Source organism: Festucalex cinctus, chromosome 4 (assembly GCF_051991245.1).
Source record: "Festucalex cinctus isolate MCC-2025b chromosome 4, RoL_Fcin_1.0, whole genome shotgun sequence".
In the NCBI taxonomy this organism is placed as follows: domain Eukaryota; kingdom Metazoa; phylum Chordata; class Actinopteri; order Syngnathiformes; family Syngnathidae; genus Festucalex; species Festucalex cinctus.
The window spans coordinates 28,526,180-28,550,802 of NC_135414.1; the positions used below are offsets into that span (position 1 = coordinate 28,526,180).

Here is a 24,623-nt window from a genome sequence, read left to right on the forward strand (position 1 = left end):
CAATATTGTTACAAAAATGAATAAAAAATAACTAAATATCATATTCTGTCACATTTTCAATTGCAGCATTTATTTCTATTTATGCCCCCCAACCAACGCCCGACCCTCCCTTTCTATCGCTCCTCAATGCGACAAGTTGCAATGTCACATTATGGCCACAAGAGGGAAACCTCTACCAGCAAATTTCCTCAGAGCATTATTTGTTCAGCGAAGGTGCGGCGTTGGGGGCTTGGGGCACTCCATTAAATTACAAAGGGTAGTGTGCTATTTTCGTATTAATCACGTGATAAATACATGTTCATTTTGAAATCCCTGATGAATATGTCACACACCAGACTTGTTACATATGTTGCATGCTGCTGCAGATGAACTTGACCTTTCATCCTTTGCTTGAAAACTTGCATCCCCTTTTTTTTTTTGTCCTTCATGAAAATATATGCACTTACTTTTCAACCACATTCATAGACATCCATACAAAGCAGAGCCCTCCCTGACACCCCTTGCTTCCCTCTCCCTGTCTGGGAAGGGAGCCAAGCAACACCCTCCCTTCCCCTCTCTCTCTCTCTTCTCTGGCTCTGGATCTCAGTGGATTCTATACATGTCAAGCGAAGCCTCACAATGTCGTGTTTACTAAACCGGCGAGCTTGGGAATTTGCCGTGATGTGGCCGTTCCCGAACCCCGACTTCGCCCCTCTGCGATGGACCCACTGTTTGCGGCTCTGCAATGGACGATCTTAATTGCCACGTGGTGCGAGCGTGCAACTACACCTGTTTGGGAAATCTGTGGCAACATAGGACAAAACAAAAAAAAGGAGAAAGGTCCACGGGGAGCTGAGATTTTGCTCCGCTTAACCACCCACGTTCTCCTCCCTTTTTTTCCCCTTGCACACACACACACACCTCACATACACTTGCTTCTCCCCTCCCCGCCCGTCTCCTCTGCTGTCGGATGCTGGTCTGGTGAACAGCAGGACTCTCTTGGTTGAGCCGCATGGAGGCACAGGGAGGGGCTGCCAGCCCAGGTAAGAACACAATTCTGCTTCTTCTTTACATTGATTCGAATGCTTTTTTTGTATTGTGTTGTTCATACTACATGAGAACGGCACACACTTGACCCTCTTTTTTTTTTTTTTTTTTTTTTTTTTTTTTTATCTCACGTGTTCACAATGTGGGGCGACACAGAGTCAATTAACACACTGTGGTCATTGTCTTTCGCATGCGGTTCCGCTCTCAAGTTGCACGCTCACTTGCAAAAAAAAAAAAAGCAGGGGGCCTCTTTTCACACACCACAGGTCAGCCATGCAGAAAGTGTAGTGATGAGAGACAAATTGCTGTACAAGTACAATAGTGGATGCATTGTGTGAAATGCCAGTCAGGGAAGCCCCGTTGTAGGGAAGCCTCGCACAAAACTGCTGCACTGCATTGTTGACGGTAAATATAGTCAGTCTAACTTTCACGCGAACGTCAGACAGGTTAGAGGTCATGGTGATGAATCAGTGGATGTAAAAAAAAAAGAAAAAAAAAAAAGTCCTCACAGCCCTGTTTGTTGAACGGCCGGTTTTCAGCGTTTTGCCATCCAAAAATGACACCATGATAAATCAAATAAACAAATCAAATAAGCCTGTTTTTTTTCTGCTGTGTGAAGGTTTCACTGCTTCACAGTAGGTGTGGCGTTCTTTGGTGATGCTGTGTTTGCACCAAATTATGACCAAAAAGCTCGACCTTGGCTTCGTCCCATCATCACATATTTTCCCACATGTGCTTGTGAGATTTTGTTGTAGACCAATGAAAATCAAGGTTGAACTAAATAGCTGAAATTAACATAGGTAAATTAGGGTTAGGGCGGCACGGTGGTTGACTGGTTAGCACGTCCGCCTCCCAGTATTGAGGACTCGGGTTCGAGTCCACGCTCTGGTGTTTGGGTGGAGTTTGCATGTTCTCCCTGTGCCTGCGTGGGTCTTCTCCGGGTACTCCGGTCTCCTCCCACATTGCAAAGATGTTTTCATTTAACATGTGGTTGGTTCATTCTGAACAGTCACATCCCAATTATAAGAGAATGGACTCACTCGTTCAACCACATTGTAACAGTTGTTTATACTTCTTATTTTTTAAGATTAAAAAAAAATAAAAAATCAGTTGTGTTATACAGGTTATAAGAAACATGAATAGTAGAAAAGGTTTTGAAACAATTCATCTTGATGTTATTTTTATTACATCACAAAAAAAATAGCATCTGAAGAGGGGTGTGTAGACTTTTTATATCCACTGTATGCATCAGGTAGACAAAAAGTGAGGTTCGGCTGCACAGCTGACTCGAAACCCAGATAAGAGTCTTTATTAAAAAGTTTCAGAATGCTCTTTGACTTTGGACTAGATTTGCATGAAGTCAGAGCTGCTTTGTCAGCATGTACTGAAACCAGCCGGCCAAGAGATCCTTCCACTTATTATGTTCATGTTGGTACTTGATGATGACATTTTATTCATTTATGTAGATTAAATTCAATGAGGCAAAAAAACGGGGGGTGGGGGTGAATTATCACATGCAAAAAAAAAATAATAATCGATCCATCCAGTAAGTCTGTGTAGCGCACGCAGCCACTGTTCACCTGCAGGCCTATTCATTAGGTACACCTGCTTATCTATTGAGCCCCAGTATAGGAGCTGCATCATACGAATGTACTTTTACCAGGATAATAATGCTATTTGTTATGTAGTGTTATTATTGAACCAGTCTGATTTTCAGTTACGCATGAGACAAACCTTTTCCGTCTGATGGAGTGCAGTTTTTTTTTTTTTCTTTATCAGATTACTAAGGTGTGCCTAAAGAATCACCCACTGAGCGTTGAGATGAAAATGATGAAGGCTTTGAAATCATTTGTTAACTATACAGCATATTAATTGTGCTACACATGTTGATTCACGGCGCCGAGACACTTTGGCTGAAGTTTTGGCAAGCATACCGCACATCATTCTCTTTGCCTTCTTCATTTTCTCATCACTCGCCATCTCGTCAGTCGGAAACGCATAAAAGAAGGCCCATCAGAGTCGCGGGAAGGGATGAAGCGGTTTTCTTGAGCTTGACGAGCGGATTCAGCAGCAGGTGGTGCGATGTCCGGCTGCGTGTACTCTTCCAACACAGTTTAAATTTGCATACGCTCACTGTTGCAAAATCATATTATGTGCACTATGGAAGATATCTAGCCTAAGATATATAGTATGCTCTTTGTCCTCACAGCTCGGGAACACTTGTACTGTATCGTTTGGCCCTGAAAAGCTACAAATATTTACCTTGGACAATGTCGATTAGCCTTGGTGGCTCTACATTAGCAGATTGTAGCAGTAATTTGACACTGACGATGACACCAACCTTCCCCATTCTGGAGGCAGGCCCATGTCCCACACAGGTGCCACATTTTAAAGATCAATCTTTGTCCATCTATGGGTTCAATCACGCAGAGGTCATCCAAAGGTGCTTTCAAAGTGGGCAAACCACTAATGGCCATCACATTTATAATGTGACTTACCATAGAAGTCTGAGGAGTACCCTAGACCAGCAATTGGGGTGAAAAAGCTGAGCATAAAAACAACCAGGCGCTGAGGCATGGGAGAGAGATTGCATACAGAACAGTAGTGAAAGCAAGCTACACTGCAGGAGTGCTCACCTGTTTTGTGAAGCTGAGTCATGATTGGTCATTTCCTGAGCCCTGTGATGTCATTTCCTGTTGACAGCAAGTGGCAAAATGGCCGCCCCCTGAGATGGATAAAAATGGATGGATTTTTCTGCTTCAACTGTAAGTCAAATTCCAAAAATATATTCTTGACGATAATATGTTCTACGCAGCCCCACGAGTCGAAATTTGGTATTTTGGTAAAAATTGCGTTAGTGGAATATGAGCTAAGCAGCAAAATCCAGCATTTTTTTTTTTATCCATCTCAGAAGGCAGCCATTTTGTCACTTGCTGTCGAGTGGAAATGACTTCACAGTTGCTCAGGTCTCAAGTAACAACCAATCACAGCTCATCTTCAGAAAACAGGTGAGCTGTGATTGGTCGTTGCCCCAACTGTGATGTCATCTTCAGTCGACAACGAGTGGCAAAATAGCCTCCCCCCCCTTAGATGTAATATTAATCAGAATGTTATGTTTAGACTAGTGAGGCAACATATAACATATTGTCTAATAATGTTTAAGGTTGACTTCCCATTTAACTCATATTCCTCAAACGCAATATTAATATGCTGTGGTTAGATTAGTGGCGGCCCATACAGCATATTACTGCAAACTGTAAAGACATTTTTTAGGTTACCCTGGTTGATGCTACTCCTCCTAGCTATGAATTGTAGAGATGAAGACAGAAATCAAATCCAATTTGTGGTCTAAATATTGAGGACGTATTTCAGTCTAATAGCCAAGGTTGTTTTATCGTTGTCCCTCTCTGGGGAAATTCAATCAATAATTCTAACAAGTGCTGAGAAGGAGTCATGTACTGCTCTTCTCATTTTTCATCTGAAGGAAAAGAAGAAAATTAAATGGAAGGGGAAAAAAAACAAACATGTTTCTATCACATGGAAAAATAATATAGTGGTTTGTCATAAATTTCCACAAAAATATGTGAACCAAATCTATTTCAATTCATTTGTGTTTATTGTTCGGCTGAGTCAAGGGTGGTCCTGTGCAAGATATGACGGTGTAGATATTATTAAACCCTGCGGTTGCTTTATTAACGTTATTAATAAAAATAACAACAACAACAAAAAACAGTCACCTGACAAAGCCATTAAAGTGCATTCCAGCTCCCTGCAAGTCACGTAAACACGAGCTGCTCCTTGCGTTTGTGCTCCATTAGAGCCCGGTAAAGACATCCAGAAGCTACTAAAGCCCTCCAGCTCAGGAAACCTCTCTCAGGAGCAGTTCCAGCGGCACGCCGCAGGCGAGGAGGAGGAGGAGGATGAGGAGGAAGAGGAGGAGGGCGGCTGGACGGGACACACCGCCAGCCTGCTGCACATCTCCGAGAAGAGACGTGAGTACAGAGGGAGGAGGGGGCAGACATATTTTGGATAAATAAACTTTTAAATATATAGTGGTACTATAGTAATGCTGTATTTTGTGTTTGTTTGTGTGTTCAACTAGATGTTGTTTGAAACTAACTATCGTTTATGCTAATAAGCGATGTGCGCGTCTCGAAATCAAGGTGCATTATGGGTAGTTTTGGGTATGGCGAAACTACCAAACGGTCATTGAAAATAAATTGGATCCAATGGAATCAGCTCTGATAGAAACGTTTCAACCGCTGGAAAGTTTTTTTTTATTTTTTTATTAACATCCATAGCATGTGGTTTACTGACATCGGGGAAGTTGACTTGCAAGTTTTAAAGTGTACAGTTACACAAAGATTGTCACCACTCTAATCTCCGGTTTTCAGGGTAGTTGGGAGCCCCCCACCGCCGCATGCGCGCATGCGCAAACTTAATGCGCACATCGCTTATTTGCTATGCTATGCTAATGGCATTACAGTATATGTTTACATTAAGCTAGTGGACTTCCATTAGACGGAATTGTTTGGTTGAACATTTTGGTGTTTAAATATACAGTACAATGTTCAATAGTATATGTTAGTTTTACAATCAAATTTAACCAAATGACAAACAGTTTGAAGCAAGCACAGTTAGCGAGAGTCTTCTTTTTGTTACCTCTGATTGATGCTATACAATAATCTATCACGGGGTTCACTTTGTGATTTTCTAGGAATGTTGTATAAATGATCATCTGAAAATGTAAACGCTGGCAGAGATTTATCAAAACAAAGTATTGCATCTTGATATTTGTGAGAAATCATTGACATGATCAGTGTCTTCACATAAACAAGTATCATTAATTATTAATAGCAACATAACATTTGATTAATGGTCATTTGCGCAATCTCAGGCCTACTTTTAAGTCTGTTGTGATATGTTTAAGTGCATTATTCAAATGTTTAAATGTGTTTAAAGCAGGTGGAAGGGGTAAAAATGATAATATCATCTCTCTGTTGCATTATCACCTATCACGGGTGAATCTTGAATGTACCCCAGGATAAAAGAGGTTATAATTGAATAATGGAAAGATGATTACTTGAGCAGGATAACGAATCAATACTAAGTGTGTGTCATAATAAATGAGAAAAGTGGCAAGAGATTGGCTTTTTAACAACCTCATACCACCGGTCCTAAATTCCTAATGCCCTACTGACTTACATTTTAAAGATTTAAAACATAATTCTGAGCCATAATACCATTTTATCAAACGATCCTCCCCGGTGCTTTAAAGTCTTTTAATGATTACAGTCCTTTTTTTTTTTTTTTTTTTTAAGCATTCCGGTCCCGCATTCTTGAAGATGGCTGCAGCACAGACCAGAATGCTGAAAGGTCTCTTTGTGCATCAGTGCAACACGGCGCTGAATACTGGGGCTACATGTGACAAGGCAGCTTTTATCTGCTTCGCTAACTCGAGCGTTTTTCACTGCGACAAGCTCATCCACAGGCTAATGTCTGTGACCCACTGGCAGGCCTTGCCACCTGACAACGGCGCAAACTCACCGTGCGTGCCTGGAGGCATGTCACTTCAATAATATAGACAACTTCGCTTGTGCCGCAGTCGTGCAGTCGGTCGCTAGACGTGTCTGTGTGCGCGAGAGTATGTTGTCAGTTTGTTGTAGCAGATCCATTCATGCCAGAATGTGTTAACACCAGACTGAATGGCGGACAAGAGGCTCTCACTTATGTCTTTCTTTCTTTCTTTCTTTCTTTCTTTCTTTCTTTCTTTCTTTCTTTCTTTCTTTCTTTCTTTCTTTCATTATAAATCAGGGTTTTCATCTATGGCATTTCCCATGAAATGTTAGCATTAAGCTAGCATGCTGAAACTAGGGTGACCAGAGTTTTAAAATAAAATAAAAAAACAGGAGACTACAATTTTACTGAAAATCAAATTTTACAATAAATCATCACCAGGAACTATTTACAATAAAAAATAAAAAAAAATAAATAAATAATAATTGCTAATCTGGTGATTGTTGGTTGTCTTATTACTTTAGCTAACGCTAAATGCTACTGTCTCTTGGTTGACAGTTCAATCGCGCTAAACAAGCTAAGCACCTGCTAAACTTCAACTGGGAGTGGCATTAATCGGTTTAAAATAAAATTCGGGGAATAAGATGACAAGTATATTTTCACTTTTATTCTTTGTACACAATGCCTAATCCAATACTGGAAAATGATTAATAAGTGTTGTATCGCTTTAAAGACACACTAGCAATAGTGGAATTGTGTCAAATGAGCACACCCATTTGACTGCAGGCTACTACAGCTTTACATCTTCCCTTTGTGGGGTAATACATATGTCAGTTCACACACATATGCACACACACAAAGAGGCCATTTTTCTGTGTGGAAGAGAAAGCCCTGTGATCAATTATTTAAGGAGAAGAGGAGTGGGGGAGAAAGCCAGGAAGGATTTAGAAAAAACAAAAATGACAACCAAGCAATGCACAAAAGGAGGTGGCAGAAAAAAATGATTGTGTCATTTTCATCAATTCCTCCATTCCTCCCTTTCATCTTTGTTTCATCTCCACGCGTCGTCGCCCTTATTGTTCCCATCACTACTCTCCATTGTGAAGTCTGTGCTGGGAAACTCTCCGCTGATCAAAGCTCAAGATTTCAATGTTTTTATCAGTGAGGAGACCAGAATGTCATAATTGAATTCCCCATAAGAAAGAACACTTCCCCGTGCATCTTCACACAGATTGAAGTCGAATGAGAGGGCTACCACCATCTTTTTTTTTTGCATTCCAGTTTTTCACGCTGTTGTTGTGGTATTCCTCGCGTCTTCTAACTGCAGCCATGAGGAAATGGGAACGATAACACCTTGCTGCAGTCGAAGCCTTTTTAATGCCCACGCAGTCTGTGAAGTGTTTAATCCAAGATTTGGCAGGCGGCCCGAATCGCATGGAAACACAGACTTGCTTCCATCTGTCTCGGCTCGTCCTCCAGACATCTTTCTTTCGCTCGGGTTCAGCTAGTAAGCACGGGACTCGGAAGAACATGTTTTAGGACACATGGACAAAAACACGGTGACTTTAAACATGGTGGCTGGCCATGTTCTTTGTTGTAGTTCTTCTTAACTCTTTTTACTGCCTCACGTTTTCCATAAAACAAGCCCCACAGTGCCAGCCAATTTCAAGCATTTTAACTCATCTTTCAAGGAAAACAGAATATTGTGTTCTTTTACTCCATATACAATTCCATACATTGGCAGCCCATTAAAGAGATACAATACTGCCATCTGCTGGCCATAGTTAGTGTTGTTTTTGATTCCACAACCCATTGACCAGGCAGCGCTGCACTTACACTTCCAATGATTAAAATAAAATAAAATAAACGTAGTTGACGTCATTTAACGTTTATGGCGGCATACATCGTGATTTTACTAATCGTTATTAAACGTTTTTGGTGGTCAAAGAGTTAAAAGTGTTTGATGGGCTTGAAGTTCCAAAATGTCTTGGTAAAATATTATATTCCATATACATAATAGAACATGAGTATTTGCAGCTTTAGGGGCCGTCTAAGCCGCCAAAAGAAATACACATTTAAGGTCCAGGAAGAAACTCAAGAGTGAACACAAGATTTATAAATGTCCCGTTTTACTGTTTGTTTGACCCCTCTAGAACCTCTGAGCAGCGTGTCCTCTTTGGAAGTCCACTTTGACCTCCTGGATCTGACCGAGCTGACCGACATGTCGGACCAAGAGCTGGCTGAAGTCTTTGCCGACTCCGATGAGGAGAACCACAATGAATGTCCGCCAGGTGAGATCACGCACACAAACATGAATGATCCGGCACATGAACAAATTCAATAAGCCACTTGACGTGTGCCAATTTTGCGACTTGTCCCACTATTCTATACTCTTAGAAGCAAAAAGTATGACTTTAAATTGCCTATGACTAAAAAAGCCTACTAGAGCACCCAATTTATTTGTCAGATCACATTAAATGTTGGCAGGTGTGTGCTGACTCCTATTTCGCATGACTTTGAATGTGGTATGATAGTTCTGAAAACAGTTGGTGTGTGCATACTTTTGCAACCACATTATTTCCATTGTTTAAAGGGATACTTTACTTATTTAGCCATTTTTTGCAAACATGAATATTTTGCCTATAATAAATTTGATATTTTCATTATTTTTCATGTACACTTAATACCTTTAAAAACACATTTTGCAACTTGCTGTCGACTGGAAATGACACCACAAGGGCTCAGGTAACCAATCACAGCTCAGCTTGTGAATGTCACATGACCAAACCTAGAAAACAGGTGAGCTGTGATTGCTTACCTGAGTCCTTGTGATGTCATTTTCAGTCGACAGCAAGTTGCAAAGTGTGTTTTTAAAGGTACTAATTGTACGTGAAAAATTATGAAAGTATCATTTGTACCCATTTTTGCAGATGTGTTCTTACATTTAGTTAAAAAAAAAAAAAAAAAAAAATCCACTTTAATTGGCTTTAGATTTGGAAATTGAGAACCGGCTGAGTTATTATTTTATGTATTAGAGAACTCCAACTTGAGACTCCATGCAAATTCTCTCATAAGAAATACAATATTGATTTTTTTTTTAAAGAACATTTATTTGTTTTGATTTACTTAACCTTTATTTATCCATGTAAGGCAATTGAGAGCAGATTCTCATTTTCTGTACCAACCTGGCTGCAGACATAAAACAAGATATAATAAAAAACTAGTTTATTGTTCAGAATCAGTTTGCTCTATAGCAGCTTTTTTTTTTTTTTTTTTCAATTTTGCTGCAATGCGAGACACCATTAAGGAGATTTGCTGACTGAGAGGCACTCAATGTCAAAAAAAAAAGTTGAAAGAATTTGTAATTCTGATATACTCGCACATTCCTTACCATAAGGCCTGATGAAATATTTGGAATATTTTAAAGACTAAAATTCATGAATAAACATGAGGACACATCCCGGCTCAAGGACACGTTAACACCAGTCAAGTACACGCATCTCTTTAATATGTATTGCTCTATGAAATGATATTGGTCAATTTTATCCATCAGTGACAAGAGAAATAAGTGGAAATTGTCCTCCATGTAAAGAACAGAACAGGACGGAAACGTTCCTTTTCCCATCATGCATGTATGCATGATGGGAAAAGGTGCACGAGAGTCCATCCTGCACGTGCTTCATTCACAGCAGCCGGTGCGTGAAAACCCCATCCACTTTTTTTTTCCGAAAAGGAGGCAAAAATGTTTTATTCATGAGCCTGCATGCCTCATCCTGCATGCAGACCGTGAACTCGTGCCTGCTGTTGACACCCAGCAGCCTTTTTCCTACGCCCACTCAAAGGAGCTTCATGTAAAATTAAGAAGACCAAAATTGTAATTATCATGATCATCGATGAGAAACAGAAAACGTTCATATTTTAATCAGCTTTACTGCCACTTAGAGGATTGGAGTGGAATTAGTAAATGTAGCTTTCATGGTTTGCTGGTTTTTAAACACAGTAACTTGAAAAAACAAAAAACTGCTTTGTTCATTTCCTCACCATTTTCCTGTTTATTGTTTTATTACACATTATGGTGCTGCTTGTTAAGTGTGACTTATCTTCCTAGTGGACCATCTGTGGCGTTTTGCGCAGCAGATGAACATTAGGAGTGGTTGTGTGATGGGGAGAATAATTACAGACAAAAAAAAAACAAGAATGTGGACAAGTTCAGTAACAATTTATCATCCAGTCAGTGAATGATGTGAGCTCTTGCGTAACGTTATCCACAATTGCAGTTTTGGAACTTAGAGGCATCATTTTCACTAAAATGTTAGATATTCTAATTTGTATGACTCCACAAGTGATCACTGATCACCATATAATAAATCTTAACAAATGCTTTTTTAAAACTTGAATATACAATTGCCTGCGATTGGCTGGCAAGCAGTCGAGGGTGTACTCCGCCCACTGCCCAAAGCCAGCTGAGATAGGCTCCAGCACCCTTGTGAGGAATAAGCGGTCAAGAAAATGGATGGGTGGATATACAATTGCTATTTAAAAATACAATAAAAATGTTTGTACGCTCAAAATGAAACCAACATAAGTCATTTGCAACCATATTATTTCAGTTGTTTTATACTTTACCTCGTGAAATATGAAAAAAAGAAAATCAATGGAGTTGTACGGGTTATAGTTCACAGTAATAGTGTAAAAAAAAAAATATATATATACTGGTTTAATTTTTTTTTATATCACAAAAACCTGGCATTAAAACGGGGTGTGTAGACTTTTTCTATCTGCTGTTAGTGTCTGAAATATTTTTGCTACAAACTACAGTTACAAAGTTCGATGATGTTATGACTCATGAAGTTATCCGCGGATCAGTGGACGATTAAATTAAAGCGGAAAACTTGTTTTGTTTATGCAGAACAGCATCTGCTTCAATTAGCAAAATTGCCAACCTCAAGACAACCTTTTTTTTTTTTTTTTTTTTTTTTAACAGTAAAAATAGATCAGCGCTGTGAAATGCAGCAAACTTTCCTTCCTTATCAAAGGTCTGACATTCTGACTTTTGATTTATCATGTGCCTTTGTCATTGTGTTCCCAAATGTGACAGAATGTTACGGTTTGCCCCCACGCATAAACATCACAAAGATTCAGTCGCGTTTCTTCTCCTTGATGTTTCACGTCACTCCGTTTTTTTCCATTCCATCTCCAAAGAATGCTGAAGATAATTCCAGAATGTTCTCAGACAGATGTCCTGAGGACTCCACTGAGTTTCTTGATGTATTTTAAGTTGAACATCAACTAAACAATTTTATCTTTCGTCCTTTTGGTGTTATTGGTGATCACTCACTGAAGTTCTCGGGCTTCTCTCACTCAGTTAAATAAGGATTTAACGAGTTAATAACAAGTTGACGAAATTGGAAAACTGTGACTATGCGTCACTGGTTGGAGGCCATGTGACAGGAGAGCGAGATGTTAATTAATGCTGTAGAGAGAGGTGGATGGGTGAACGAGTTCATGCTAAATGCGGCGCCCTAAATAATTCATGTTTACCCTGATGGAAACAATCCGTGTTGAGGGAAAACATTCAAATAGCTAAGGCTTGTTGTTTATCTTTACTGCCATTTTCTTTGTGCATTTTGGAAGATTGAGGTGGAGTAAATGACAGACTATCTATCTATCTGGCCGAGCTAACTAGCTAGCTATCCATCCATCTATCTGGCCTAGCTAGCGAGTAGCTAGCTATCCATCTATCTATCTATCTATCTATCTATCTGGCTTAGCTAGCTATCCATCCATCTATCTGGCCTAGCTAGCGAGTAGCTAGCTATCCATCTATCTATCTATCTATCTGGCTTAGCTAGCTAGCTAGCTATCCATCCATCTATCTGGCCTAGCTAGCGAGTAGCTAGCTATCCATCTATCTATCTATCTATCTATCTGGCCGAGCTAGCTAGCTAGCTATCCATCCATCTATCTGGCCTAGCTAGCGAGTAGCTAGCTAGCTATCCATCTATCTATCTATCTATCTATCTATCTATCTGGCCTAGCTATCTATCTATCTATCTATCTATCTATCTATCTATCCATCCATCTATCTGGCCTAGCTAGCGAGTAGCTATAGCTATCCATCTATCTGGCCTAGCTAGCGAGTAGCTAGCTATCCATCTATCCATCTGGCCTAGGTAGCTAGCTATCCATCCATCTATCCATCTATCTAACCCTAACCCCCCATCTATCGTTCTATCTATCTATCTATCTATCTATCTGGCCTAGGTAGCTAGCAATCCATCCATCCATCTATCTAACCCTAACCCCCCATCTAACTATCTTTCTATCTTGGCATGAAATAAATTGTACTAGTTAACATGTAGCACTTCACAACAAGCACTAGCGTGCAGATGTCAGCTAGTGCAGTTTTGACTAGTAGTAGCATATAACAAGTATGCACACTGCTCAGATAATACAATGACCAAGTGTTGGAGAGTGTTTGGAACAAACTACCTTGCAGGTCAGTGTGCTTCTAATTAACATCCTGCGGCGAAGCCATTAATCCTAGGTCAATACTCATCCATCAAGCCCCTCCTTACCTTGTATGTGTCTAATGTGTGAGGATATTGCTGTGGCTCTGGGGAAATTTATGGCGCAGCAGTGAGAATGCTGTCCACTTAGGAGAAGCCATTAGAAATACTCCAGCCTGTGACTCGCTTTTTATTTGTTCCTTTCTCAAAGGTTGGGCATTGCCACCAGGTGGCGAAAAGAGGAATGGCTAAAGCATGACCAGTAGTGTTGCGGGTGTTTGTATGAGAGCACCATGTCCCTCATTTGCTTGCTTTTGTGTGTCAGGTTCCCAGCAGGCAGTGCTGGGCAAAGGAGGCTACATGCGCTCTCCCTCGTGGACACGCTGCAGCAAGGCGGAGCTCCCCCGAGAGAGGAAGCACCACAGCGACTCGGACACCACCGCGGAGCCCTTCATGAAGCTGGAGAGGCCCAAACAACCTTGACGCGGTGCGCGACGTGGCGGGAAAATGAAGCTCGGATCGGACAGCCGGCAACCTGAGCGCCACCGGACCACTGACGGTGTTTTTGTGCTGCTGATGATGAACAGATGAGCTCACGTTGAACTCTGGACACTTTGCGGTGTTCTCACAATGTTCAGTACACGCATCCTTTTCCCCTCCTTTTTTTTTTTTTTTCACTCTGAAGATTTGAAGTTGTGTGTTGGAGTGACAGACAGGGTAGTAACAGAATCCTAGTTGGTTTAGAATCCTTTTCTTTTCCTGATCTTCCAAAGTGATGACTATCTCCTAATTTACATTGGCCTTCCAAAGTCAAGTCAAAATGATGGAGGAATGAAAATGTTGAGCTAATCAATTTGCATTAATGCCAAACACACAATGAAGTGCCAAGACTTGTTTAACAACAACAACAACAAGCTGAAGTGACAGCCCAGTTACTTGATTAGTTTTTAATCAATTTAGCTTGTCTATACCCGGACCGATGATCATCCAGAATGATGGGAGTGACTGTGGGAGGATAAATTAAACGTCTTGAAAACTGTGCTTCCTTGTAATAAGTTTTTTTTTGTTCTTCATTGGTCACGCTCACCTGAAATCAGACGGTTATCTTCCTCCACGCTGCGTCAAATAAACAGCGGATTTATTTTGCTCTGTTGTCGCACGTGTCTCGGGTTGGGAGGTGTCCCCGAGCTCGTCCACAAACTCCTCATAAGTGAATTTCTCTCCAAAAGGACGCGGCCCCAGCAGCTCCAGCATGTCGGACTTCTCTAGAATCTCTTTCTCTAGGAGACGTTTTGCCACCTGTGACACACGAGGCAAATGATTCCCTCGGTAATGGTTTGTCTACTCTACCCAACACTGCTCCTCTCACCTTGTCCACCATGGCGCTTTTCTCCTTGACAAGCCGGAGCGTTCGCTGGAAGGCGGAGTCAATGAGCAGACGGACTTCCTGGTCGATGAGATGGGCTGTGGGCTCGCTGAAGGGCTTCTCGGCCACCGGAAGGCCCTGCCGCGGCAGCTCGAAAGACACCTGACCCACCGCCTGGCTCATTCCAAACTGCACAACCTGAGGAAGGAGGACAACGCGTTCGATTGCTTGAGGAGGTCGTGAATCGAGTGCGGAAAGATTTTATTTTGTGCTTTACGTCTGTACGAGGCGTAATTATAGGAAGCAGAGCTAGGAGTACAAATGGAATGTTTTTGTGATAGTGTTCGCTCGTTTATCACGAGTTCATCTTTCGCGGCCTCGTTGTTTCGTGGATTTATTTTATTTTTTTTACATCGTGCTTTTTGGTTTGTTTATTTGTTTTTTGTCTTTGCGCGGTCGTATCTCTCGAATCCTACGTCCGACCGGGGACATACCCGGATTCGTCTCGACGAGACCTTTCCAACAGTGTCTATCCCGTCACTCTACGACATTGCATTCCCGAGATAGAAAAATATTTACTGTGCTGTATAACAAGTAAATTAAAAAAACTACAACATACTTATAATGAAAAAAATGACTGTAAATGAAAAAAACAAAAAAAACAAAACAAAACAAATGATGAATGAAAAAGCATTCAAATAAACTAAAAATCATACCAAAACGAAAATTCATAAATAATAAATTAAAAACATATATACGGTGCTCTATACTGTTAATTAAATAAAAAACAACAACATAATTTTAATAGGAAAAATGAATGTAAATGAAAAAAGAATATATACGATAAATGAAAAAGCATTTATAATAAAGTAAAAATCATACTAAAACAAAAAAAAAAAACTAATGAAAAAATATATATAATTAACAGGAATTACATAAATAAATAAATAAATCATCACGGGTAGTTTTTGGAACGAAATACCCGCGACAAACGACGGAAGACTAAACCGAAATTTTCAAACAGAACTCCATGAATTCTGATCTCATGTCAAAAATGTATCAAGTGATGGGAAAAAAAAAATAATAATAATAACAATAATTGAATTCTCAAACAGCAGCACTATACACTAATGTCATCACCTGTGCGTAAGCCGACTGCGTGACCTTCCGAAGGTCATCGTGCGCCCCCGTGCTGATCCGACGAAAGAAAACCTGCTCGGCCACTCGGCCGCCGAGCATCACGCACATTCTGTCAAACAGCTGCTCCTGTGTGAACAGATGCTGCTCTTTGGGCAGATATCGAGCGTAGGCCAGCCCCTTTCCTCTTGGAACAATCGATACCTGAGGGAAAAACAATACTCAATTGGAATGATTCTCTTACAGGGACGAAATATTCACACGTTACAAAACAGAGAGACGGCAGATGGTTTACCTTCAACAGCGGGTCAGCGTGTTCGAGAAACCAGCCAGTGACGGCACGGCCGGCCTCGTGATACGCCACGGTGGTCCGCTCTGGAAGCTGCAGTACCTGAGACTTTTTCTCCACACCTGACAGACACAAATTTGCTTTAAAAAAAAAGTATATTTCTATCTGTTTATGTTTTGCAGCAATTAGCATTAGAATACAGATAAGTTTCATCGATATTCACATTCCTGGTGAAAACACTATCAAAAAAAAAGAGCTTGGTGCAACGTAACCCTGGCTGATCTCACTCTGCCGCCACCTGCTGGCCATTTTTTGTAGTAACTACCATTGTTTTAAGCCACCTCTTCACGTCAGAAGGTGCATCAAACCAGACAAAAACAAACGTATACATTTTTGGGAGTGAATGAGATGAGTGTTTCAAGTCTTTTTTTCAGTTATGCATACCAAAGTATAAAAATGTGTACTTCTAATGAGACGTGCAGTTCAACAAACTTTCTTACCAAATTGGCACATGAAAAATACAGTAAAAGATTCTTGTAATTTATTTTCTTTATCAACTATTAGCTCCTCTCTGAAATACAAGGCTTTCCATTATCAAGATGTTTCCCTTCAACATGCGTCCTTGACATAAATGTACTTTGTTCCGATTAGCGCCATCTTGTGGCATTTAAGGCCATTTTAGAAAGAGGGAGTTTTTTTTTCCAGCAAACAGCTGGAGATAGCCTTCATTGAATGGACAATACATAAAGGTGAATTTGTGAATAGTGAATTGCGAACATGAAGGCGATTACTGTGCAGTGGTGCCTTGAGATACAAGCAACTTGATTTTTTAGATTTTTGAGACAATAGCCGCGGTTTTGTTTGCTGTCAAACTAAACACAATAAAACTGAGAATGACACATTTTGTATTTAAATAACCACACAACTTGGCCTCAAAGTGTGCTACCTTATAATGCTAACACGGGCTAACGAATAGCATTGGTGCCAGAATGTAATTAAGACTTTTAATCAACAGAATGGATGGACGTTTTAACACAAAAGCAAAGCAACACATGTAGATTACAATACAACAATACTTACATGCATATATTCTTTATCATCTGCACAGAATGACCAATATCACTGCGGCTTACTGCGCAAATGGCATTTTCATAATTGTCAAATTTTCATATTTTGCCAACTGTTAGAGAAAAATTATGCTGAGATCCATTTACATAGCAGTAATCAGAGAAAAGCATCATTTGCATAATAATATGGAACGTGGATTTATATACTCCCCCTAGGTAAGGCGCAGACACCAGAAGGAGTAGCAAATGTCCTAAGAACTGAAGAAAAAAAAAAAAGAACACAAAAGCAAAAACTGCTTATTTTCTTTACATTCTATTAAATTATGTTATTACTGCATGTCTTTATAAAGTTCACTGTTATAGAATGTTATTTTTCTTAAAAAATAAAAATAAAAAAAAATAAAAAAGTTAAGCATTAAGTTATTTTGGGGACCGTACTCGATTAATGGAATTTCAATGGCGAAAAGCTGATTTGAGATACGACCGTTTTCAGTTACGGGCACTCACGGAACAATGTAAACTTGTATCTCAAGGCACCGAATGAATGTGCTCGAGATCTCACCTCCAATGACCCTCTCGACCGCCTGCTCAAAGTGCTTGGTGCTGATACGCTGGTTCTGATGGCGCGCCGCTATCAAAGCGGCTTCGTTACAAGCGTTGGCGATGTCGGCCCCTGAACACACACAAAGGATCGTCCCACTGATGCCATTAAGACACATTTCATTCCTATTTATAGATAAGAGTGTCTACACATGAGGCTGATAACTTCTTACCAGTAAAACCTGGAGTGAGTGCAGCCAACGTTCCGGCGAAAGCCTCAACTTGTATACCTGGGTCCAACTTTAAAGGTCTCAGATGCACCTTAAAGATGGAAGCTCTGCCTTTTGTATCGGGTGGACCTGGAGAGAAAGTGTAAGAGTGGAAAAACAGCAGCAATGCATTTCCGAGAAGCACAAAACAACTACGGCAATCACGTGACCCCCGGGGAACTCCATCAATTCAAAACCCTCCTCGACCAACACTTTTTACATAAACAGCAAGAACTCAAAAGACATTCTTGCTTACAATATTGCCAGCTAGATATCCTTCGCATGGCTCAAAACATTTACCTTTCTCCCATTTAATAACCTGTCTGTCTTTTGTAAATGAATATCATTAAATTAGATCTGAAGATGGGCAGGGAAAGATCAAGAACATGCTCAAATGTCAAGATAAAAGAAAACAGGTGGTTGCAGATGATGACATTAAGAGTGAACAGATGCCAAGAAGGGAGCAGACAAATCTAATATCCATTAAGTTGGGGGAAAAAAAACTAATTGACAGTTATTTAATGTGAGGCTTGTTGTCTAACTATAGACAGCAGTATAAAGTACAGTGTTCCCTCATTTATCGCGGGTGTTACATTCCAAAAACTACCCACGATAATGGAAATCCGCGTTAATATTAAAAAAAATAAAAAAATAAAAAATCCCGTTAATTATGACCATTTTTATTTTATTTTATTATTATTATTCATTTTATTTTTATATCTTATTGTTTTTTTTTTTTGGTATGATTTTTACTTTATTATAAATGCTTTTTGTTCTTTTTTTCATTTACATTCATTTCCATTAAAAGTATGCTGTTGTTTTATTATTTACTTATACAGCACAGTATATATATATTTTTTTCCACTTATGTTTTTTTTTTTCATTTTGGCATGATTTTTAATTTATTATGAATGCTTTTTCATTCATTTGTTTTGTTTTTGTTTTTTCATTTACATTGTTTTTCATTAAAAGTATGTTGTTGTTTTATTATTTACTTATACAGCACAGTATATATATATATATATATTTTTTTTTTTTCACTTATGTTTTTTTCATTTTGGTATGATTTTTAGTTTATTATGAATGCTTTTTCATTCATAATTTTTTTGTTTTTTTGTTTTTTTCATTTACAGTCATTGTTTTCCATTAAAAGTATGTTATTGTTTTTTTAAATTTACTTATTATACAGTACAGAATATATTTTCTATGCAATGTTGTGGAGCGACGGGACAGATGTGGTTGGAAAGGTCCCGCGGATACCCGTGTGTCCCTGGTCGGACGTATGGTTCAAGAGATACGGCCGCACAAAGACCAAAAAAAAGTAAACAAACCAAAAAGCACGCTGTTAAAATCAAAGAAAAAAAAAAAAAAAAAAAAAGAAAGCCGTAAAAAATCCGCGAAACAGCGAGGTCGTGAACGATGAACCCGTGATAAACGAGGGAACGCTGTATACCAATGTATATATGTCGATCAAAGCGTCCAGGCCTCGTCAGAGCTGGATCCAGGATATCAGCTCGATTGGTCCCGGCTAAAACAACCACATCGGTGTTGCTCTTGAAGCCTGAAATGAAACTCATTCATCACAGAGGCGGCGAGAGATTTCCAGACATCAAGAACAAGCAACAATCTGGTTACCATCCATTTCAACTAGTAACTGGTTGAGTGTGTTTTCTTGATCACCGTCGCCCCCAAAGTTTCCTCTGCCTCGCTTTCTACCCACTGCGTCGATCTCATCAATGAAAAGGATGCAAGGGGCATTTTTCCGTGCCATGGCAAACATGTCCCGGATCTAACATGGGACGAATGAAAGAGACGTTCTGTTTACTTGAGAGTATCTGATTCCTAAGATATCTTTGAAAACCTGCTACCGCAAAGCTTTCCTTAGAAAGTAACAAGGCAAATTGTTTGATTTTTAGTATTTCGGGATGGTCCCACAGCCCTGCATCTCACGAGAATAGACGGGAGGTAGACCGATACATATTTTTAGTAGTCAAGTAGGCCGATAACCGATATTTGGATACTGTAAGCGAAAATTTTGGCATCAACATTTTGAAAAATACAAACTTCAATTCTTAATTTTGTTGAAATGTCTTTATGAAAATGTTGGTATACAGAATATTGCTATAAAAACATGGAACCTACCAAAAGAAAGATTAGAGTCTCTTCTTTCATCAGGAAAAAAATGTATATTTTGATCTGTTTACGTTTTGCAGTAATTAGCATTAGAATATGGCTAAATTTAATCATTCCCAAATTTATTTAGAAATGTGAGTAAGAGAGCTTTTTTTTCCCAACATGGCCCTGGTTTATCTCTTTTGCTCTACTGCCACCTGCTGGTCATTAGTGTAATAACTACCTTTTTTTTTTTCAACCATTCTTTTCAGTTGAGAGGCTGCATCAAAGCATTCTGTATGCTCTAGCATAAAAAAAAACGTATTAATACGTCTTTGGGACACTTAATACATTTTAAATAGAACATATTTATACGTTTTTGGGAGCAAATAAGTTCATGTAAATTTTCACTTACCTTAGTTTTGTTTCAAACAAAAACAGAAGGTGCAGAGAGTCTCCAGGTTCAGCAGCAACTCTGATAAAGTTGACTAAAAATTGAACAGTTTTAAAATGATCTATTATCGTCTATCAGTTCTTCGTCAAAATGCTAAAAATCGGCGCCGATAATAGGTCTGTGTTACTTTTAGGAAATACTGCATGCCACTAAAGAATGGACGTTGGGCTGCAAATGGCGCTTGGGGGGGAGACATCAATGTCCAACATTGTAATTGTGAATTAGGCCTAGTGGGCTTAAATGAAAGCATGTCGAGATAAAAATGTGACAGACCCTTGCAGAGCCCACGCCAACAAACATTTCCTGGAATTCCGAGCCACTGACGCTGATGAAGGGAACATGAGCCTCTCCCGCGGTGGCCTTAGCGAGCAAAGTCTTCCCCGTTCCAGGCGGACCAGACAATATTGCACCCTGCACCAAAACATGCCCGATTCTTTATAAGACAAAGTCCAAATGTCAAATTCAAACAGCCTACTTTGGGAATCTTGGCTCCAAGCTCCTGGTACTGCCGAGGGTTCTTCAGGAAGTTGACGAGCTCCGAAATCTCCAGTTTGGCTTCCTCGCAGCCCGCGACATCCTTGAAGCGAACACCAATGTCGTCTTTGATGATCTTGGCTTTGGATTGACCCATACCGAAGAGGTTTGCTCGTCCCCGACCACCGCCGGGTCCCGCCAGCAAGAAGCCGACCAGAAGTAAGGTTGGGAGAACGCGATAGAAGAATGTCCTATGAATGGAAAGACAACAGGCTGATGTAACCAATAGGGATATCCAAACATCACGATACGATATTATAACGATATGAAGGTCACGATACGATGATTATCACGATATTGTGGGGGCATTAGCGATATTTAAAAAAGGTCACAATATTGTAAAAAAATAAAAATAAAATACAAAAAGAGCTAATACTAAAAAAAAGCACAATATTGTGCTTTTGTACATAACAGCAATGCATATAAACCCCCGGCAATCTCTAATAACAATATTGAGGCACTTCTTTGCAAATGCAAGCACACATTTATCGCTTCACAAGAAAATTAGGTTCCCCTTCATCTGACAATTAGCATAGATTTTAAACATAGAAGGCCAAAACATCCCTAATGAAAATTAAATTGCTCTAATAAACTAGCCATTAGAGGGTGCTAGAACTGCAGAAATGGAAATCAACATGACTTTTTTTTTTAACAAATGTGTTCCTTTCAAATACTGTGAACATGACGACGACGATATTGTGGCAGTTTTAATATCACAATATCACGATATTGCCCTTATCGTTACATCCCTGGTAACCAATGCCCAAGAGGAGATCCAGGGATAACGGGATTATAATCCTCACCCGTCGCTCTCACTGGTGTAGAGAACGGGTATTTTGCATGTGGAGTCCAAACCCAGCTCCTGTTGAACTACTTCCAATTTGTGCTCAAATGAGTTCACACTGCCAATGTTGAACCACAAATAAGTCTGAAATAAAACAAACGAAAAATTTTAGAAGAGCAGAAAAATCATACGAGTACCTGTATTTTTTTGTTTTGTTGCAAGTCTAAACTTTTCTTCAGGGCTCCACATTGTCCAATTGCATTTACTATAAAGAACATTTCAGAAATGACACATTTATTATTCGTACTACTAACCACATCTGATGTGTTAACGCCACGTGCAGGAATTACTTTGACATATTGTTTATTGACAACTTCCAGGTGATCAACCTGTGAAAACAGCAGAAGAAGAGGCGAGTTAGTTCTTGCAGTTGAAAGCATCAATAAAGGGAGAAAAAAAAAACTGAACAATCTTCATCTCTTACTAAGCCCCTCTTCAGGTAATGATGCACAAAGTCCTTCCAGGAGACCTGGATGCCGGTCTCCCGGAAGTAAAAGTAGAAAAACGCCGAAGCCATGCCAGCTGCACCAATTGCAAGGTTCCGTAGAGTTATTTCGTCAAATGGAAAATGTTCCTGTTTGATAAAGACGTGAAAATATATTGGACACAGAGGACTTTGTTGTATTTTTAAGTGGTGTACATATTTGAAGTTTAAACTCTTCATTTGCACCTGAAAACGAGCCCACCAATCTGATTCTTGGTCCTTTTGTCCACCTCTTTGGTCATTTTTCATTTCCACTTGCTGCTTCCTAAAAGATTCTCGTCGCTTACTTTTTGCATCTACAGTATAAAGTCACAGAAAACAGGTCACACACAGAAGACTAACAGAAACAACAAATTTTGTGTCCCTATTTTGCTTCAAGCCTTCCTCACCTTCAGCTGATTTGTTGGCACCAGCGGCCCCTTCGCTCTTTGGGAAGAACTTGTCAAACCCTAAATCAATTGCACAGGGAATACAAAATCGGTAAAAAATAAAAATAAAATAAAAGTTTCACCTAAGCCCAAAATCAACCATTCCATGTGTACTGTTACAACACCTCTGGGTTTTTTGCTTGAGTTGAGTAAACGAACAAACGGGAATCTGTTTTGGTGAAGTCCAGCACATTTTCTTTGGATCAGTGAGGTCTTCTGCAATAAAGATGGTGTTGGACACGTTAACTAGTGGAACTTAAAATAGACAGCAGACCGAGTAGTGAATTTCCCATGAGGGATTATGAGTAAAATAAATAAATTAACCACATTTATTCAGTTTCTGCTCTTTCAACAACCTTTATTATAATTATTATTAGGGGTGTTAAAAAAAATCGATTCGGCGATATATCGCGATACTACATCGCGCGATTCTCGAGTCGATTAAAAAAAATCGATTTTTTTTATTTTTTTTAAGAGCTCAGAATTGTTCATTCGGTAGTCTTACCGATTCACCGTCTTATCATCATTGCCTTTTTTTCTGTTTTTTTGTGTGTGTGTGTGAATCGATTTTTAAACTTCCATTTTTAATGGAAAAATATTCAACAAAACGTCTGACTTCGGGTTAGGATTCACACCTTGAGCATGGAAGAATGTTATATGAACGGAACATTAAGCCTTAATATTTTATTTTAATGCTGTTCAAACATGAAACAGATTACAACCTCTATAAGACTGAAATTTCAGATAAATAAATAATACATTTTCATATAAATCTTACACTCTACAAGCTTACTGATTAGTATTTTCTAAATTTGAATGAAAAAAAATCGCAACAATCAACTTATAAATTCGTATCGGGATTAATCAGTATCGAATCGAATCGTGACCTGTGAATCGTGATACGAATCGAATCGTCAGGTACTAGGCAATTCACACCCCTAATTATTATTATTGTTATTATAATTGTAAAGCCAAATAGGGTTTATGTATTTAAACTTTGTGGGAGGGACAAGCATTTTTTTTATGCACACATAACTAACTTTTGAATGAAACATGTCCCTTTTTAGAATAAAGCTCGCCTATAACGAATGTGAAATGAGCGAGAGAAGTCAGCGAGCATCTCTGAGTGCAAGTAAACAAAGGAAGTTCCCACACAGAGAGTGTAAATAAACAAACCATACCAGCGCGAGAGCTCCGCCATCGCGAAAAGTTGCTGAAATAGATGTGACGTCTCGACTCCACGTCCGAACCGACCGTACACGGTTCCGAAAGCGGCCGACACTGACAGCAAGAAGCCGCATCGTGTCAACGGTGCTCAAGTCAACATCTCTGGGCTTCAATGTTGCACTGTCAGAACAGCACGTACGCGGTGTGCGGCGTACTCGTCGTCACACACACACGAACAGTAACAAGTCCACGAAGTCACGCGAGATTTGGTTACACAACCAAATTGGTGTGATTTGAGATGGGGTTGTTGTTCCCCCTGGACAATACAAACATGCAGCTCTCAAAAGTTCACAGAATCCGCCGGATTGAAACACTGATTTCCAAATAATTCCATTTTTTCTTCGTACTATCATCATCATCATCATCTTTATTTAACCCATGTCCCATTGAGATTAAAAAGCCCCCCCACAAGTTTCTCCAAGTACTGCCTCCCACATTTAAAAAATATGCACGTTTGTTTTGGTAAAGAGTCTTAATTTTTGTCACCGATATCATCTACATGAGTGGCCCGCAGGCCTGTTCTAAAAACAGCTCACTATTGATGAGACACTATGTAGTAAAGGTGTTCTCTTGAATATGTAAACACTTGAAAAATTGTCCTCGGTGAACTAAATCGTCACAATCTGCCATCTGGTGGCTTTTTGTTGTCGTTTAAGTGATTGAACTTGAACATAAACAGTTCTGGTACCATCTTGTGGCACCGATTGAAAGGTACAAAGCACTAATATAAACTCAGATCATTTACCATTTATATATTTTTTGTTTGTTGGACTGGTCTATGTCGCTGGCAGTCTATTATGAGATATATTTTAATAAACAA

General features: G+C 39.6%; 2 protein-coding genes across 2 annotated transcripts; one reads left to right on the plus strand and one right to left on the minus strand.

Annotated features, from left to right (window-relative positions):
• Positions 1–556: 556 nt before the first annotated feature.
• Positions 557–14,093, plus strand: dbndd1 (dysbindin domain containing 1). Its single transcript, XM_077520088.1, has 4 exons — positions 557–1,022; positions 4,845–5,018; positions 8,697–8,834; positions 13,378–14,093. Exons 1-4 carry the CDS (start codon positions 992–994, stop codon positions 13,533–13,535), a joined length of 501 nt encoding a protein of 166 aa, XP_077376214.1. The 5' UTR covers positions 557–991; the 3' UTR covers positions 13,536–14,093.
• LOC144018018 (mitochondrial inner membrane m-AAA protease component AFG3L1-like) lies at positions 13,935–23,983 on the minus strand. Its single transcript, XM_077520083.1, has 18 exons — positions 23,758–23,983; positions 22,702–22,792; positions 22,538–22,597; positions 22,335–22,444; positions 22,089–22,238; positions 21,919–21,993; positions 21,624–21,748; positions 20,762–21,011; positions 20,560–20,697; positions 19,356–19,509; positions 19,174–19,281; positions 17,685–17,810; positions 17,474–17,584; positions 15,851–15,966; positions 15,559–15,759; positions 14,422–14,616; positions 14,140–14,351; positions 13,935–14,057 (listed from the first exon to the last, which is right to left on the minus strand). The coding sequence occupies exons 1-17, from the start codon at positions 23,875–23,877 to the stop codon at positions 14,154–14,156; spliced, it is 2,328 nt and encodes a 775-aa protein (XP_077376209.1). The 5' UTR covers positions 23,878–23,983; the 3' UTR covers positions 13,935–14,057; positions 14,140–14,153.
• Between the last annotated feature and the right edge of the window lie 640 nt (positions 23,984–24,623).

What these genes read in the sequence shown, in the direction of transcription:
- dbndd1 (XM_077520088.1), top strand. Translation starts at nt 992, where the DNA reads ATGGAGGCACAGGGAGGGGCTGCCAGCCCAG. An exon ending in GGGAGGGGCTGCCAGCCCAG is followed by an intron (nt 1,023 to 4,844) that starts GTAAGAACACAA and finishes GTGCTCCATTAG; the next exon opens with AGCCCGGTAAAGACATCCAG. An exon ending in GCACATCTCCGAGAAGAGAC is followed by an intron (nt 5,019 to 8,696) that starts GTGAGTACAGAG and finishes TGACCCCTCTAG; the next exon opens with AACCTCTGAGCAGCGTGTCC.
- LOC144018018 (XM_077520083.1), bottom strand. Translation starts at nt 23,877, where the DNA reads ATGCGGCTTCTTGCTGTCAGTGTCGGCCGCTTTCGGAACCGTGTACGG. An exon ending in TGCCAACAAATCAGCTGAAG is followed by an intron (nt 22,445 to 22,537) that starts GTGAGGAAGGCT and finishes TTTATACTGTAG; the next exon opens with ATGCAAAAAGTAAGCGACGA. An exon ending in ACTCACTCCAGGTTTTACTG is followed by an intron (nt 17,585 to 17,684) that starts GTAAGAAGTTAT and finishes GTGTGTGTTCAG; the next exon opens with GGGCCGACATCGCCAACGCT.